We start from the raw sequence: 15,072 nt of genomic DNA on the forward strand, positions 1-15,072 counted from the left end.
GCTCCAAGCGATCCTTTTCATTCTCCATGTCCAGTATGTATTACATCTTGCCTGCCAGTGACTGAACTAATATTACGCTTGTTGTTCATACAAAAAAAGTTGAGTAACACCTTGCAGAACATTATCACCACATCCAATAAGTTGCAACATCTCTTTGTCTTTCAGTTAAATGTTCTGTTGTGTGCCTTTGGCGTACACCCATTGTTCAGCGCTCTCCTGCTTCCCAGCTAGATTTGCATTTCACAAGCTAGATAATACATCACACAGGGCAAAGAGACCACTGCAGTGCTAATGGTTTATGTTTCTCTTAGGGAGGTATGTAAAGAGCAACATGAATTTGTTTAGGCCTATTTGAACCTCCAAACCACCTCTCTTTGAAAGAACAAGCTTTATTTTGTTCCTTCATGAAAAGCAGGCAGTCAACAACAGGTCTACACTGCATTAGGAAAGCTCACTGAACTATGGTTTTGTAGGGGGCATGGCCGAACAAGATGGCCGAACGGTCCTAATTTTACAGAGCTTCCGCCGGCAGGAAATTAATCCGGCATTATCCTGTTGCAGAAAAGAGGCATCAACCCCGCAATCAGCCGCCTGGAGTACAGCAGATTAAACGGAGAAACTTGAGAGCTGTTTAAACAACTGGCCCGCACAGAGATTGAAGAGCACCAGCCCGGCTTCCTGTGCGGCGCCATCTTGGAGCCGAGGAGTTCTTCTAACCTGCTTCCCTTGGAGGGTCTCCTGGACGTGCGTGACTAGTAACAGGTGGTGTGAACCCATGTAATGAAGTGCGACCTGCAGCAGCGAGAGGGCACAGGCTAGTAGTGACAGAGTGGGGAGCTGGCTGGAGTCTATGTAAGACACGCCGAGCACATACTAATGCAACGGGAGTACGGAGACATGAGTTGCTGTGCGCGACCGAGGGAGGAAGCCCCCAAGTACCACTGGGGGTGAAGGTACCTGTGCACAGTGTGGGGCTGTGGCGGGGGGACCCTCTGACTGCCTTGAAGTGTGTTGGACCCGCTAGGGAGACCAGGACCCGGAGAGACTATGTAGTGCCTTAGAGCGGATAACACGAAAGGCTTGCGAGGGTGATTGTGGGGCCCCGATGGGTGCGGCACAGTAGGGCTGCAACAAGAAGTTTTACAGGGGCCGGGGGGTGGGGGGGCTGCTAGGGACAAAGTGGATATGGAGATACCAGTATATAACCCTGGACAATAACTCAGGAGCAGTAACCCATAAGCCTATGTAGCAGACAAGGGGTACAAACGGGCTCAACGTAAAGGTTAGAGGATTCCCAGACCATTCAGGGAATAACTTACAGAGATCTTGTGTGGCAGATATTTAAATAAAGCCGTACGTGGAGAAGAATAACAAAAGGGGCAGGAAGAGTGAGACACGAAGGGGCATTCCCTGTGTAGGAAATCCAAGAACTGAACTGAAACCTGAAATTCTTGCACGTTTCCCTCATCTGGTGAGGGGACCGGTATGATATTTGGAGCTCCATCATGGTGAAGGGGCAAGGCAACCGAGTACAAACCCAACAACATCTCTAACTATGCGCAACCATGCCCACTGGAGCAACGGTGAGTGACGGTGCGGAAATGAAGAGGGAGGATCCCGGGCAATCGGAGGCTTCAGATCCATTGCTGGCCGACGTCATGGGGGCCATACAGTCGTCCAGGAATGACATGGTTAACAAAATCAATGCAGTGGCCATTGACGTCAATTTACTGAGATGTGAACTACGGAAAGTGTCTGGCAGGGTCACTTAAAAAAATGAACAAACTATTGAGGCCCTGCAGACGAAGTTAAGAAACTGAAAGAGACGGTTTGGGATTCCTCCAAACGGGTGATTACGCTCGATGACGGCCGAAGATCAGGAGGGACGATCAATGAGAAATAATCTAAGATTTGTTGGGTTTCCGAAACAAGCGGAGGGACCCTCGGCGGACCTGTTCTTGGAGGATTAAATCGTTAAAACCCTAGCTCCTAAAACACTGTTGAAGTTTTTTAATATAGAGAGAGCGCACAGGGCGCTGGTCCTTCCCCCGCGACCTGGTGCACCCCCGCAAGCCATAATTGCACTCTTCTTCAACTTTCGAGATAGGAACGTGATATTACAGGCCACCAGACAGAGAGAGGAGCCTACCTATGAGGGGCACCGGATTGCCATTGTTCCGGACTACACGCAACAAGTAAAAGACCATCGAAGAACATTCCTGGTGGTTAAAAAAAGATTGTGGAATGATGGATTTAAATACAGCCTGCTGTTCTCTGCTAAGCTGAGAATTGAACATGATGGTAGAGCATTGTTTTTTTGTGTCTGCAGCAGAGGCAGCGGACTGGTTGGATGGTCGGGGGGCATGGCCCTAGGAGGGGCAGAGTTTTTTAGTGATCAGCCCAAGCAAAGTCCATTGAACGTCAAGACTCCAGTGGTAGCATGGTCACCAAGACACAACGGACATCAGTGGTATTCTCGGGCCGGGTTCGGCTGGGCTCAGACGGAACTCTGTGTATGGCTGATCCCTCATCGGAGTCTGACACGTCTACACAGGTGCCCCCTATGGACCTCCAATTGAATTTATCCTGAAGGGTCTTCAGAGAAAGAAATGGACTTCTCATAGTCACAGATAAGTCATATGGGCTTGGTTGAGAAGGGGTTCTGATAGATTGGGTAGCTAAAGTATGGCATATGTTTACTGCCGACTGGGTGGACACGCCCCTTTCAGAGGTTGAGGCATGTACGAGGAGCTGAAGAATTACTTCTTGAACCTCGACAATGGCCTAACCACTGGCAAACCACTATAAACTCAAAATCTCAAAGTTATATGGTATGATGCCAGCTGGTGTTGTTGAGTGTTATTGTTTGTACTAATCTGGATGGCTATTCTATTGGAAGAAATTGGGTGGGATGATATGGGATGGGGGGAGGCGGCTCCTGGAGACTGGGGGGTCGCACCACTGCCCAAGGGATGGGAGATCAGAAGGTGGGGTTCGAATGGAGAAGATTTTCATGGGAGAGGGAAGGGATTTAAGTTTATTCATGGTTTAGTTGTATCAGCGTCACACTGCAGGACTGGGAGGTGGAAACAATGTACTAGTGAAAAAAAGTTCTTATGGCAACTATGGTTCCCTCCTTGATTTAGCTAATTACCTGGAATGTGTGGAGTTTGGCAGTGTTAAATAAACAAAGACTGGTGTTTTCTTACTTAAAGCGATATAAGATTGCAGTTGCATGTTTGCAGGAAACTCATGTATGGGGGATACAATAGTATGTATAAAACGAAGGTGGCGGGGGCAGCTCTATGCAACGTCTTATTCTCTGTTCGCTAGGGGAGCTCTAATCTGCGTGGCTCCTGGGGTGCCGTTCCAACACCTACATCATGTCATAGACCCGTAGGATCAATATGTCATCTTGCATGGAAGATTGGATGACCGGGAGATTTGTATTTGTAATGTGTATGCCCCTAATGCGGACTGTCCGGTTTTCTTTTTAGCGGTGGTGGCTGCAGTGTCCCCTTACCTAGGAGACAGAGTGATTCTGATGGGTGACTGTGTGCTTGACGGGGAATTAGATCGGGAGCCCCCCAGACAGAACACTAAACCAAGACTCGCAGGTACGCTGAGGGACACACTGCAAGGATTGGGGTTGAGAGTTGTTTGGAAGAGTAAGAATCCATTGGGGAGAGCCTTTTCCTGTTCTACACCCGCATCCAACACACATAGTTTAATAGATCAGTGTTTTTTATCTGATGAGATGTCCCCCGGATGTTAAAGACTTATCCTATTTACCCAGATATATTTCACCTACTTACGCTGTACTTACGACGCCCATGACCGGCGATACCGACATGGAGGCTGCAGGTGGAAGCATTGTCGGACCCACCATTTGCCAAGACAATAGAGGAGGGACTTACTAATTATTTTAGGGAAAACTGCGGCACGGTGGCCAGAAGGGCTACGGAATAGGAGGCAATGAAGGTAGTGGTGCGGGCCTGTGTATTAAAACTTCCTAAGAAGTGAAACAGCAGTTGGAAAGAGATTTATTTATTTATTTATTTTAAACATTTCTAAAGCGCAACAAATACCCGTGGGTGTCTCGGCGCTGCGACTTAAGCTGGCAATCTCATTTAATCATGCAGTCTACCTTGTGAAGAGAAGTATTGGAGAGTTATTGGTCAAATAGCCATGTTTTTACAAGTTTTCTAAATTGGATTAGTGAAGCTGCAGGAAAGATAATTACAGAGACTAGAGCCCATGCTTCATGTATATCCCCAACGTATAGTGGAGTGAGGCCCGTAGGGTCCTGATGGAATCCCTTTAGCGCCTGGGTAAATGTACCCAAGTAGCATATAGACAGCGACTCTGCTTGGACGGGGACAGGTCAGGAGCGTTGCTGGCAAAACTGTTGAAAAATGAGAAACCTACACTCCGTGGTTCATTTGATGGATCCACAAGGGAACTTGGTTTATAATCGGGCAGCAATATAGGAGGTGCTAACTGCACATATGGAACAGGTATATGCCGCTGGGGTCTCGCCACAATGGCGAGAATAAATGAGTTCCTTTCGGGGGTGGAACTGCCATGCCTGGTCGAACTAGAAAGCCTAATCACTAGGTAGGAAATCCTGAGCGCGATTCAAAGATTGAAACCTGCAAAAAGTCCGGGTTCTGACGGTTTATCGTCAGAATTTTATATAAGATCTGCTCCCCTCTTGGTTGACCACCTCTTGGAGGTATACATCGAAGCTCTGCAACAACGGATCCTGCCAGACAGTATGAGAGAGGTCCTGGTTATCATGATCCCCCAAACCTGATAGGGACCCTCAGTTGGCGAAGTCAGAAAGACCGATCTCTTTTCTTAATATAGATATGAAAATTTTAAGCAGAGTGATGGCATAACAACTTCTGCCCCATATGTCTTTCTTGAGCCATCCAGCTCAATCGGGATCTAACCCTAATCGTAGCACTGCTAATAATCTCAGGAGATTGGCCCTGGTGTGGCACTCCCCTAGAATTGAACAGGAGGAATGCGCGGTATCACTGCTCGATATCGAACAAGTGTTTGATTCGGTGGACTGGGGGTACGTTTGGGCAACATTAAGAGCAATGGGACTGGGTCCTAAGTTTCTAAGTTGGCTCCAACCAATCTATACGGCCCCACGAGCTAGAATGAGCCAAGGAGGACTGATATCCAGAGTATTTGAGCTACAAAGGGGTACCAGACAGGGGTGTCCCCTCTCGCCTTTGTTTGCGGCAGCTATGGTGCCGCTGATGGAGACCCTGCGAGGCCGACTGGAGGTATGGGGGATACGATTGGGAGACACAAATCACGTGGTGTCTATGTATGCAGACGACACTCTCGTATATTTGCGTCAATTAGCCCAGGCAGTCCTAAAAATCATGTTATGTTATGTTATGTTAAGTGTTGCTTATAAAGCGCACTGACACCGGAGCTTCCTGGCGCTGGTAGACAGAACAGAGTGAGGAGAAGGTAGAGGTAACAGAATCTACGTGGGGGTGGGAAAAAGGTGAGTTTTTAGCATTTTCCTGAAGTTGAGAAAAGAGGAGCAGGATTTGTTAGAGAGAGGGAGGAGGTTCCAGAGCCCAGGGGCCAACTGGGAGAACCGGCGTCCGCCGAATCTCTTAGTTTTGCTCCTGGGGATGATCAACAAGTCAAGGTGGGCAGATCGAAGATGACGTGTAGGACAGTAAGGGTGGATGGTAGATTTCAGGAAAGCAGGGGAAGGGCAATGAAGTGCCTTGAAGGTAAGACAAGCTACCTTGAAGGCAGCCCTTCGCTCGACCGGGAGCCAATGCAAATTCATAAGCAAAGGTTTAGCTGATTGCCATCTGGGTGTTCCATGGATCAGGCGGGCAGCCTGGTTCTGGACGATTTGAAGGCGTTGAGTCAGGTATTGTGGTAGACCGTGATAGATGGCGTTGGAAAAATCCAGACGGGAAAGTACCAGCGAAATAACAGTTTGGGTGAGTGCTGCCGGGGGAAGAAAGATACACTTGCCAATTTGGCTAGGTTTCAGGCCAGAAAACTAATCGCAATAAGTCCAAGTTGCTGCCAGTGGTATGTTTGGCCTGGCGGCCGGGGATTACACTTCAGGAGGCAGGGCTCCCATGGGTGGATTCTGACCCAAAATATCTAGGAATCAGACTAGCAAATGACCCCGTGAGATATTTGGATCTCAATATAGGGCAGGTGATCGATGGTATCAAAGGTTCAATTTGCTTCTGGCAAAGGCTACTGCTGTCCCTCATGGGCAGAATCGCAATTATTAAAATGATGCTTCCTTGATGTCTGTATGCTTTACAGCACTCCCTATATGAAGTGCCAGCGCATTTTTTTAAGACCCTGAACACATTACTAATATTATTATTAAGGGGACCCAAAAGGAAAAGGGTGAGTCTTGAGTCCCACACTTAGAATTATACTACACGGCATCCCAGCTTCAGAATGCCATACACTGGTTGGACGAGAGTGACAATTGGGAGAAACGATTACTGGCAGGCACATATGGAGGGCACTCACTAGCAGCACTATGATGCTGGGGCGCGGACCCCACGGTCCGATCCATACATAGTCCATCATGTGGCACTGATATAGGAACAAGTAGTTAAAAAAGTTGTGAAACACGCCCCTTATGCTCCAGACATGCCCTTATGGGTGGTACAACCATTTGCCAAAATAGAGGCCTCAATGTCGGTCCGAAGATGGAAGGAGGGTGGATGCCTGACAATGGGGGATCTTTCACAATAAACAATGTATTACTAGGGAAGACGTGGAGTCAATGTTTGAGCTGGGGTCAGAACAAATCCTCCAATATGGGCAGATTAATCAAGTCGCAAGAGAGAGATCTGGCCTTCCACCCCGGATGAACCAGTGGAAACCAGGGTGTTACAGGTTATCCTATATAAGGCGCAAGGGAGACGTTTTATTACGTACCTATATAGGGCGTTGCAAGAGGACTTGACAGTTGCACCCCTCCCGGTGCAAACTAGATGGGAGGAGATACTCAGGGAGCCCCTGTCCTAAAAAGACTGGACTAAAATACTCGAAGGGGTCAAAGCTATAAATGCTAATGTTGGGTGTAAACTAGTCCAGTATAACTTTGTTCACCATGCATACCTCTTCCCAAGAACACTTAGTAGGATCTTTCCGACAAGGTCCGATAGATGCCCCAGATGTGGAACTGCTGACTCAGATTTTATCCATATCGTATGGACATGCCCGATACTGTCTCAGTATTGGACTGCAGTATTGGAGAAACTAAAGGAGGCAATGGGATGGTCCATACCCAAAGGTATACGGGAGGTACTACTGGGTCTTCTTCCTGCTCCAAAGAAAAAGAAACTGAGTAGGATCTTTGCAATGCTAGGGTTGGCATTAGCCAAACGGCGAATTGCTATATCATGGATGGGAACTTTCCCCCCCCCCCGAAGACTGAGTTTTGTTTGAAAGATTTGAGCGAATGGGCTGAGACAGTAAGAATGAAGAGAGTGAGACGTGACGAGAAATTGGAAGATGATTTGTGGGCATGGACAGCCATGCTTGCAGATATAAAGGACTTGCAAACACCAGCCATAACGTCCCCTAGACGCAGTCCACCACAAGACGGACGATGACGCATTGTAGTTAGCTATACATTAAAGAGTCAAAATAGAGAACACTTAGAACTAAATGGACATAGGACGTAAAAAGGAGAAGTGACGCTGAGAGTTGAGGTTAATATGAGGTTGGGAGGGGGAGGGGTAAGGGCAATCAGGGAATTCTGTAATTATCCTTTGATCTAGGAAAGAAGGTGGCGCACTGGATCAAATATGAACCTGTTGCAACAATGCTTTACAAATGTACACAGATTGCATAAATTCAATATAACATTTTGTACAAATGTCTGAAGCAAGTACGTAGTACAATGCAAGTTCCTAAAATGCCAATAAAGAAATATAAAAGAAAAAACTATGGTTTTGTAGCTTCACGTGTTGTCCACCCAGCATTCCTGTAGGGGGATTGAGGTTGAGGTGACTTAACACAATATTGTGAAGAGGGCAGAAAGCCAAAGTCGGTGCTCAGTGGGATTTTGTTTTTTCAACCAAAACTTTTCAAGGGTTGTGGAAGGCGCTGGCCCTGTAGTGCACAGTTGACATTGCAGAAGACACCAGAAAGGGATTGGAGTACATATGGTCCCCATTGGTGAGCTACTTATCAAAGGGACTACCATTGACGGCCTGTACCCCGCGATTACAGGCTCTTAACCTGTTCCATATCTAACAACCCAAATCTAAGGTCGATGGCCGGAAGCGGAGAGGAGGTTGCGACTAATGCTCAAAGGCCCACCCCTCACAACCCCTCTCTTTCTTTTTACTATTTGCACCATGACATTACGGTTTTGTTGTTTAACGTAGATTTGTTACGTTTCCTTTATACAGCCCTCGCTTCAGAGGGTGGATTGATGGAAGTTTGCTGACTTATGCATGCAACATTTTATGTTTGTAGTTCTCACTCAGTTTTCTCATACCGCAGAACTCATCAACAAACTGTAACCCCCATATGATTACTGTAACTCTGGGCATTTTCTGTCAAGTTGCATATATGTGGAATTTCAGTTTTACTTTAAAAATTCAATAAACGGAATTTGAAACAAAACTTTTCAAGGAAGATTCTGGTTCAAAACAGTTTATGGCAGAATTATACAGTGCACAGTAATGTATAGTAGATGTCGGGCCCTGAAAGCCTTGTTACCCCCAGATTCAGATATGTGTCGTGGGGAGGCAGAAGCTTTGTTCTGGGGGCATCTAAGGCCCATATCAAATATCACTCAAATCTCTTGTCATTCAGAAAGGCCTTGAAAATCTGGCTTTCTCCTAAGGGTTACTTCTCCATTTGTCATCGGATCTCATCATTCAGCTAGCGCCAAGACAACCCTTTAGGCAATCGAGCTCTTTATACCATTTTTTAACATTACAGGTATGTAGCATTTTATTACAGGTAAATAACTGTGTGACCCCGTCCAGGATTTGAACTGCTATCCATGTACTGTTTTTTCACATGTCTTTCTCAGCATATGTGAAGTTGCGGGTCACCTTAACCGCTTTTTGCTTCTTGTGTTTCTGCTGTAGGGGAACTGAGGCACATCCATAACCTTAAGCACTGGGGCCTGTATGAAGTGCTGATGGAGAAATACGAGTGGTCCTTGCAGGAAGCCACTGACCTCACTGACTTCCTCATGCCCATGATGGAGTACATCCCTGAGAAGCGAGCCACAGCCGCACAGTGCCTTCAACACCCCTGGTTGAACTCTTAATGGTGCACATTTTGTGAACACTAGGACGTGGGGAATGCGTGCCCATCGTTCAAGGGAAGAAGCCAGGAAATTATTGCTTTTTACACAAAGAAGAACACACACTTGGAAAAAATGCTCCAGGCACAGAGAAAAGGGACTAGAAATGTTTCCAGTCAAGGTGGTTGGGGGATGTGTTCGTGGGTTTTCATTTGATGTGTGCCCCTGGATGCATACCGTAACAAGCTAAAAGTGCACCGACTGCTGTCACTCCGCAGAGTAATGTTACATCCACCCAGGAGGAGAACTCGAGCAGTCGTTTACCCATTTGTTGGGCACTGTAAGGACCACAGGAACAGAGATGGTGTGACGTGATGCGTTTAGTTGCGCCATGCAGTGGTGCCAACTTGGTCACGTCCCATTGTGCATGTTCTAGCTAACTGCCAAGTTAGCAGAGAACCAAAAGTTTTTGAAGCCAGTGGTGGGCCAGATACGGAGATCGGTCTCACCAAGAACGTGTTCAGACGCCATCGCGTGCATGTGGACAGCCTTCCACCCTTCTACAAAGTACCACTCCAGATCACACTTCCTTTCCTTTGATTTTCTGTATTATATAAGTTTTGAAATGTACAGCTGTGTAAGGTTTTCGAGGTGGCAGCCTTTTTATACCCTTATACCGCTGTCATAGTTACCATATAAATATTGTTAATGCCTCTAAACATTGTTAGACCCAGACAAATCGAAGAATGGTTCACTGTTGGAAAACTCCCTGATTTATGCAATGCTTGTAATGAACTGATAAGTGATTGAGCAGGGAAGTTTTGTTCAAAACTGGATTCATACAAACTGGCTCTGAGAAGTAAGCCTCGTCAGACCTGACTGGGTGAAAGACTGGTATTTCCCTCAGATTTACTATAGCGCACAGGAGAATACCCATGCAGGCTGGATGAGAGTGGGACAGCATAACCAACAGGACTGAGAGAGAACACGAGACTGTTTACTGTTTGCAGTGACTCCTGAAGTGACTGTGTACCTCATTAGACTGGTTCTGGGTGAGCAAACAACATGCTTTTTTGAAACAGAGGCAGGGAAGCTTGATGAGTCTGATCCAGAAAGAGACCACTAGACTGCTTCTTAAAAGGTCTGATGTACCTGGGACCCTGTGTCGCTCCTACTGACCTACCCGTATGATCTCATTCAGTAGTTATGATAAATGCATATGTAAAACTGAGGCAGAACATTTATGGCCCGCAGACTCTGAGTTTTTGCTTCTGATTTACTGATTTGAAGGACACACGTGTTCTGACCATATAATATCGCCACGCTTTAAGAAGCAAAGCGGGAATGAGCTCAGGTGTCCCTCCACTTGTGATCTTTGGAGCAGAGCTACCAGTTGACCATTTTTAGCACTGCACCAACTTTTATATGAGGCCCCAAGAGTTGCCAGTATAATTCACACAGGCATATTCTGAGTGACCCAGTACCCAAGAATATGTAAGGAGACAGTCTACACCCTGTTAATTGACCGTGAGGAGGAGACTGGTTCCCAGAGAGCTGTGTACTTTAGGCAGATTTATTCCGAGCATCTTGTATACGCTGCGTCTTTGAAGCCTGAGACTGGCACGTGTACCTCTTGCAGATTCTTCTTCTGCGGCTGAGGCCTGCAGACAAGGCTGATGGAGACTGGTTCTGTTACAGATTATGCAGGAACTAATGTTGCTTTTTGCATTCATTGATTAATGGGATTCTGACCTCAAACTCTTGCCCATGCTAGGATTCCATGGTGACCCTTTGTGGGTGCTGGTCAGAAAGTGGTGTGCGCCCGACTGTCTTCGGGCACGAACCATGGTACGGGTCTGGAGACCACCGACCGAAAGAGACGGATCAATCAAAGACAACCTTTTGTGCCAAGAGCAGAGGATGTTCTTGTCCTGTAACTACGTTTTCCACGGACAACATATCTGACTCCTTTTCCTGACCCTTACTGACTGCGTAACTGCACTTGGGCCACACTTCGAAGTGCAGCAAGAAGCACACAAGGTCACTTAGGGCTGCAGCAAACATCATATCAGCGCCATGGATAAATCAACACCTGAGGGTTGGAATATGTGGGTGGTGCCTAATATGCATCTACTAGGGCTGCATTGAAAGCCCAGGGTATAAACAACATGTGTTGTTAGGAATGTATTATACCATCTGCGTATTTCTTTTTATTTTGAGGTCCTTTTGCTGATATGGGACTAATGCTGGAAATAAAAATACATTTTTAGGAGTTGAATGTGAATTTTGAAGGATTTGTTTGTCATTTTGTACCTTAGTGGTGTTGGAATGTGCAGCAGTAAACCCGGTTGCAATCCTTACATGCTGCTGTACGCAGATGTGTGTCCCACTGTCACGGAAAGAGGGCCAGCCTGAGCACCCTCCATGTAGAAAAAAAACATTGCTTTTTACTGCATTATTTAAATAGAAGTTGGAAGATCAAGTTATGACGGATCGATTGAACCACACGTTCCCCAGCCTGGGAATTTCCCCAGCTACCAGACCAGGACCAGTAGCTCCTGCCTGCTTGCATGTGGTGCCATTGGCTTCTGTCCTGATTCCATCCCACCTCTGGACATGACGACACAGATCTGCATGCTGACGTTCGTTCCTAATTTTCTGCAACCTTCAACACGGATCCTGCGGTTAATTCTTTCAATTTTGAAACTGTTTGGAGTTTTTTTCATCTCGCTTTTTTTAACAGTGTGCAGGCATTTGACCCTCCAAATTCAGAAGGTTTAAACCATGCCACAAGCTGATATCTGTCATGGACCAGTATGACTTGTTTCTTTGATGCCTAAGTACCTAACATGACTCCATTCCTGCAACAAACGCTCCAATCTGGGATTGTGAAGCTAAATTCTACTTTGCCAAACACAAGCCACGCAGTCTGTTCAGCTTCAAGTAATGAGGCTCTTCGAGGTCCCACTCCCATTCACCATCTCTAGGTAAGTCAAGAGACAGGTTGAAGACATAAAAAAACAAGTCCAAACTGTCCAGGAATGGCCTCCCCTTTGACGTGCCTGTTCCAGGTCAACTTCTGCTACCTGACTCTGGCATCGACATCTGACTTTGATCCGATTCCGATCCTGGATCTGATGAGCCCGAGTTACCCCGGCCATTGTTGACAAGCACCTTGTGGTCAACAAGGAGGTTGTGCCTCAGCTCTTAAACCCCTTCCATTGGCCGACGCAAGCACTACCTCGCAGGTGCTGCGAACGACCGTTGGCCGACGCAGCCCCGCCCACTCAGTAGAACACCTGCACCGCGGCGGAATGTCTGCCACAGTAAACGGGTTAAGATGGTTCTGGATCCCTCTGGTACACCTGAGGGCCCTACAGTCTCCGCAGACCTTCAATATGGCTTAATTCAGTAGCAACCGCAGCACTGAGCGCTACACCTCAGCCAGCTTTGCTTCTGGTGCTGGACCACACTACAACAAGTTTGCCGCAAGCACTTTTGTTTTTTTGTTTTAGTGGTGCTGCCATGCTTTCAGAAGCATCCTTTAGCAGATTCTGCTAGATTGTGGAACCAGCTTTGGCACGTCCGTTGATGCACTATACCATCAGGAGAGCCAACCTCAGTTTGTGGATCACTCACTCGCCTCCTGTCTCCTTGCCAGGCAGACAGTATGTCAGGAGTTTGGAGGCCATTTTTGGCTCTGCTGCGATGCTGTTCGGGATCTTGATAATGTTCCTCACAATGTAGACAACAACAAGTAAGCAGACCACCCCCTTCCCCCTCATTACTCCAGAGACCTGGAAAGTTCACCAGAGAGAGAATTACATTTGCCTGAAAGGCCCATCATGCAAGGAGGCGGCTCTATTGGAGTGGTAGTACGCAGAACCAAAGGATGCTAGACTTGCATTTGCTACAGTTGAGATCAATGCCAATCTTCAGACCAAAACCTTGCAGACTGGTCCCTCTCTGAGAACCTTTGATGTCATTTGGTGCGCTTGAAACTCTTCTGGTGGCCTGCTCCCAGCCTTCCTTGAATCCACCAGTAAGGCACCCACTTGCTTGACACCACAGGTTTGCCCCAGGTAATTCAACTTTCCTGACACAGCATCATATTCTTGAGGACCTTCTACTTCAGACCTGTATGAGCAAAATCAATCCAAACTCTTCCCTACTGCTCTCCTGTACAGAGAACCTAAGAAAATGGAGACTATAAGCCAAAGGGTTTGTTCATCTGCTAGCCTGGGTCGCTTGAACAATGCTTTCCAGAACATGGCAAGCAAGATTTTGAGAACTTTGCAAAGAAACCCTCCTTAGTTCATTTCACAGGTGATGGAGGGCCAGCAAGATGATATGTTTCACTACGCAGGTTAAGGAACAGATTGAGTGGAGAGCGAATCGCCAAAATCACACCATAGTCCCCTATGATGTCTGCGGCACCTCGCAGACCACCAGTCATCTGCGGTAGTCGAGCTAAGACAGGCAGTGGTTAATAATCCTTAATGTTTTAGTCTAACAAACGCGGGAACTGCTGCCAGCAGAGAAATACCAGAGCGAAGTTTGGTGTCAGAGGACATGAGCCAGTTAAAGAGACAGTCCTGCAAATCGCATCGAAATACGAATACTTTTATCACGCATATGCCTTTATCATTCATGCCTTTCAACGAAATTCGTTGTAAAGGCATGTGTGATAAAGGCATACACTTGTTGGAAAGGCTTGCGTCATAAAGACGCCTGCGTAATTCAGCCTTCGTTGTAAAGGGTGTGTCCTGTGAGTAAACTGATTACAGCAAGCAGCGTGGAAACTGTATGAGTGTCTGTGGGATGGAGTCATAACAGAGGTCGATGGCGCCTCCTGTCTGTGCATAAGAGCTGTTGCAACAGTTTCTGGAACCAGTCTGGCACCAGGGGAGATTCACAAGGTGAGTGATGTATGGTTTGTTAGAGGATCCATCAGAAATAGATTTACAGAATGTAATAAAGGTATTCTTTTCTGCTCAAATGTTTGGCTTTCGAAGGCGTATACAAACATGATTGGCATGTTGATTTTATGATACTTCCAGGATACGCTGCTGCCTTTTTTGTTCCAGGTAAATTTCCATGTACCTAGTGACAACTTTCATTGGACCACCACGATGAATGGAGACAAGCTGTCATTAGCTTTCTACACCACATACAGATTCCCACCTTTGATGTTTTGTCCGCAGTGTGACCTGACAAGAGAAGCTTAAATAGACCTGTTTTTCCATTTTAAAAGCAACGCATTCCTGAGCTTACAAATCAGCCTCATTCAGAAGTTAAGTGCTCAGCCAACCTCAGTTCCCAAATGAGAGAGGCATATCTGATTTCAAAGGAAGCTTTTAAATGAACTTTGCTGTCGGAAGTTTGCTGAATAATGTCATAACAGCTTACATTCAAAAACCCTCAGACAGATTCATGAAATCTGAGCTTCATGCTCTTGTAGGGTTAAATGTGTAAGTTCCTGTGAGCACCTACTCTGTGTTTAGAGGCACCGTTCCATATTAGTATATAGTATATGTTAGTATATAGAGTGGAAAAGTATATATGTTAACCTATAACAGTCTTTACATTTTTTTCTCTTTATTTGCTTTTAAGAAACATACACATGAACTGTGCAGCTTGAATACTCACTTGGGTATCACAATCAAATGATGCTGTTGTACAAAACATCTACTGCCTTACACATGTACATTATTTGAATTCAACCTTCACTATCATCGCATCTCGATTTGTTTAGTAGACTCTGGTAGCCCCCTTCTATG

At 46.4% G+C, this 15,072-nt stretch overlaps 1 protein-coding gene across 2 annotated transcripts in view; it reads left to right on the forward strand.

Annotated features, from left to right (window-relative positions):
• SRPK3 (SRSF protein kinase 3) overlaps window positions 1-11,583 on the forward strand; it is a 120,349-nt gene extending 108,766 nt beyond the window's left edge. For both annotated transcript variants that reach the window (XM_086940229.1, XM_086940228.1), the window contains one exon: window positions 9,132-11,583. In XM_086940229.1, the coding sequence (XP_086796355.1) occupies window positions 9,132-9,316 (185 nt within the window). In that variant the 3' untranslated portion in view covers window positions 9,317-11,583. The remainder of the gene's footprint in view (window positions 1-9,131) is intronic.
• The last annotated feature ends 3,489 nt before the right edge of the window (window positions 11,584-15,072 follow it).

The sequence above is a fragment of the Lissotriton vulgaris genome, chromosome 10 (assembly GCF_964263255.1).
Source record: "Lissotriton vulgaris chromosome 10, aLisVul1.2, whole genome shotgun sequence".
NCBI lineage: Eukaryota > Metazoa > Chordata > Amphibia > Caudata > Salamandridae > Lissotriton > Lissotriton vulgaris.